This window comes from Juglans regia, chromosome 5 (assembly GCF_001411555.2).
Source record: "Juglans regia cultivar Chandler chromosome 5, Walnut 2.0, whole genome shotgun sequence".
Classification (NCBI taxonomy): domain Eukaryota; kingdom Viridiplantae; phylum Streptophyta; class Magnoliopsida; order Fagales; family Juglandaceae; genus Juglans; species Juglans regia.
In genome coordinates this window covers 20,643,856-20,645,556 of record NC_049905.1, presented here as the reverse complement: position 1 = coordinate 20,645,556, position 1,701 = coordinate 20,643,856, and the positions used below count along the sequence as shown (strand labels likewise).

General features: G+C 35.3%; 1 protein-coding gene across 1 annotated transcript; it reads right to left on the bottom strand.

Annotated features, from left to right (window-relative positions):
* LOC109011331 (photosystem II 5 kDa protein, chloroplastic-like) lies at positions 1 to 546 on the bottom strand. The gene has a single exon (XM_018992478.2). It carries the CDS (start codon positions 451 to 453, stop codon positions 130 to 132), a length of 324 nt encoding a protein of 107 aa, XP_018848023.1. The 5' UTR covers positions 454 to 546; the 3' UTR covers positions 1 to 129.
* Between the last annotated feature and the right edge of the window lie 1,155 nt (positions 547 to 1,701).

The following is a 1,701-nucleotide window of genomic DNA, read 5'->3' as shown; positions in this document are numbered from 1 at the left end:
TTAAAATGAAGTCAGAGGACCATTGCCAATGAAAATGATACAAATATGCATAGAGTTACATCTTTTACATTTCCCTTAGACTAACCATAAACAACAATTCAAGGAAATTTATCAAACGGGTAGCTAGCCTCACTTGCGACAGATACGTGCAGTAGGCATTGTGACACAAACAGGTGCATACTTCTTTTTGGCTTCTGGGGTACCCCGCTTTGGCTCTTCAGCAATGGCAAGCTTGGCGACAGAGAATGCTGCAGCTGCAGCAGCAGCAAAGACCAAGTCCCTCCTCCCACTGCTACTTTCTTCCTTGCTGTTGTGCTTGAATTCCAAGTTGGCTTTTTCTGCATCTGTGGCTCTTGAGGCCTTTGCCACAATGAGGCCCGGCCGGCGAGCAGAGGTGGAAGTTGGAAGCTTGGTCACAGCTGAGAATGAGGCAGTCATGGTCATGGATGCCATCTCTGCACTGGGAATATTATTTCTCTGTTTTGTTGTCTGAGTAACGAGTGACTACTAGATCAGGGTAGGAGTGAATTGCTAGTTAAAAGTGCCAACAATATGAGGCAGTGCATGTTAGAAGGAAGGGCTTCATCCATTTCCTTATCCAAAGAGATGCGTGGCAAATGGGTTTTGGCCACGTGTTTATTTTTATCTTTGCTGAAAACTCTTGGTTCCAAGAACCTCTTGAGTGATGCAACAATATCGGTTTTATTTGCTTCAATCAACGATAATATTTACCAATCTCAAGTCCAAAGGTATAAAGCTCTATTGAAATCAAGAGCAGTCCCTCCTTCTCATCCGGCATAAGAGTAGTGCTACATGTACTTACATTTTTACTTACAAGACTTATTTTGTTAGTTTTTTTTTTAAATTCAAATTTTGAAATTCAAATTTTATGATTTTTAACATATCAATAACTGATATGTGGAGAAGTTGTTTTTTTGTAAATTTTTCTCAAGTACATTTAGCATTTTCATATATATGAATACATATGCATTAGATTTCTAAAAACAATAAAATTATAAATAATAAAATAAATTAAAATAGGGTCATCCAAGGATTGCCAAATTCTTCATTGAGTCTTTGAAAGAGATGGACAACGATTTTTTTTTTTTCCCATCACAGTATGATTTAAAATCAGTATTTACTTCATGCTTATCTAAAAAAACAATCATAAGTTTATTCTTTTTTGAAACTTAAAAAGAATAAAAGCGTCCTTATATAAATTTTTTACCAGTCCTTGCATAAATTATATTTGTACTTTTAGCCTTTAGGTTCCTACTTTTTCCCCACAATTTTCAACAATTTCATATTTGATCTGAACCAATCAAGCAACTAACAGTAAGCAATTTATATTTATTTCTTCAAGCATACAAACGCCCCACAAAAAAAGGGATTTTCAACCAAAAAATCAAAGTATACATCTTCTTGACTTCTTGTATAAGCACTTGAGTTTCGCTTGACAGCCATGACCCACAATTGGAGAAATAATGAAGGCAGAAAGAGGAAAACTCATGGACATTGCAAATAAACATTAATACTTGCATGCACTCATCATTCCCTGATGTTGACCTCATGAAGATCATGGCAAAAAGACTACTTTTATATATGATTTTTTGATAGTACTTCATGATCATGAATTTTTATTTTCTTCATGAAAGAGCTGTTCCCTCACATGCTACAAAATTATTTTAGAAAGATAACAAC

Bases quoted from the DNA above. Each gene is read 5' to 3' on its own strand.
- LOC109011331 (XM_018992478.2), bottom strand. From the start codon at position 453: ATGGCATCCATGACCATGACTGCCTCATTCTCAGCTGTGACCAAGCTT.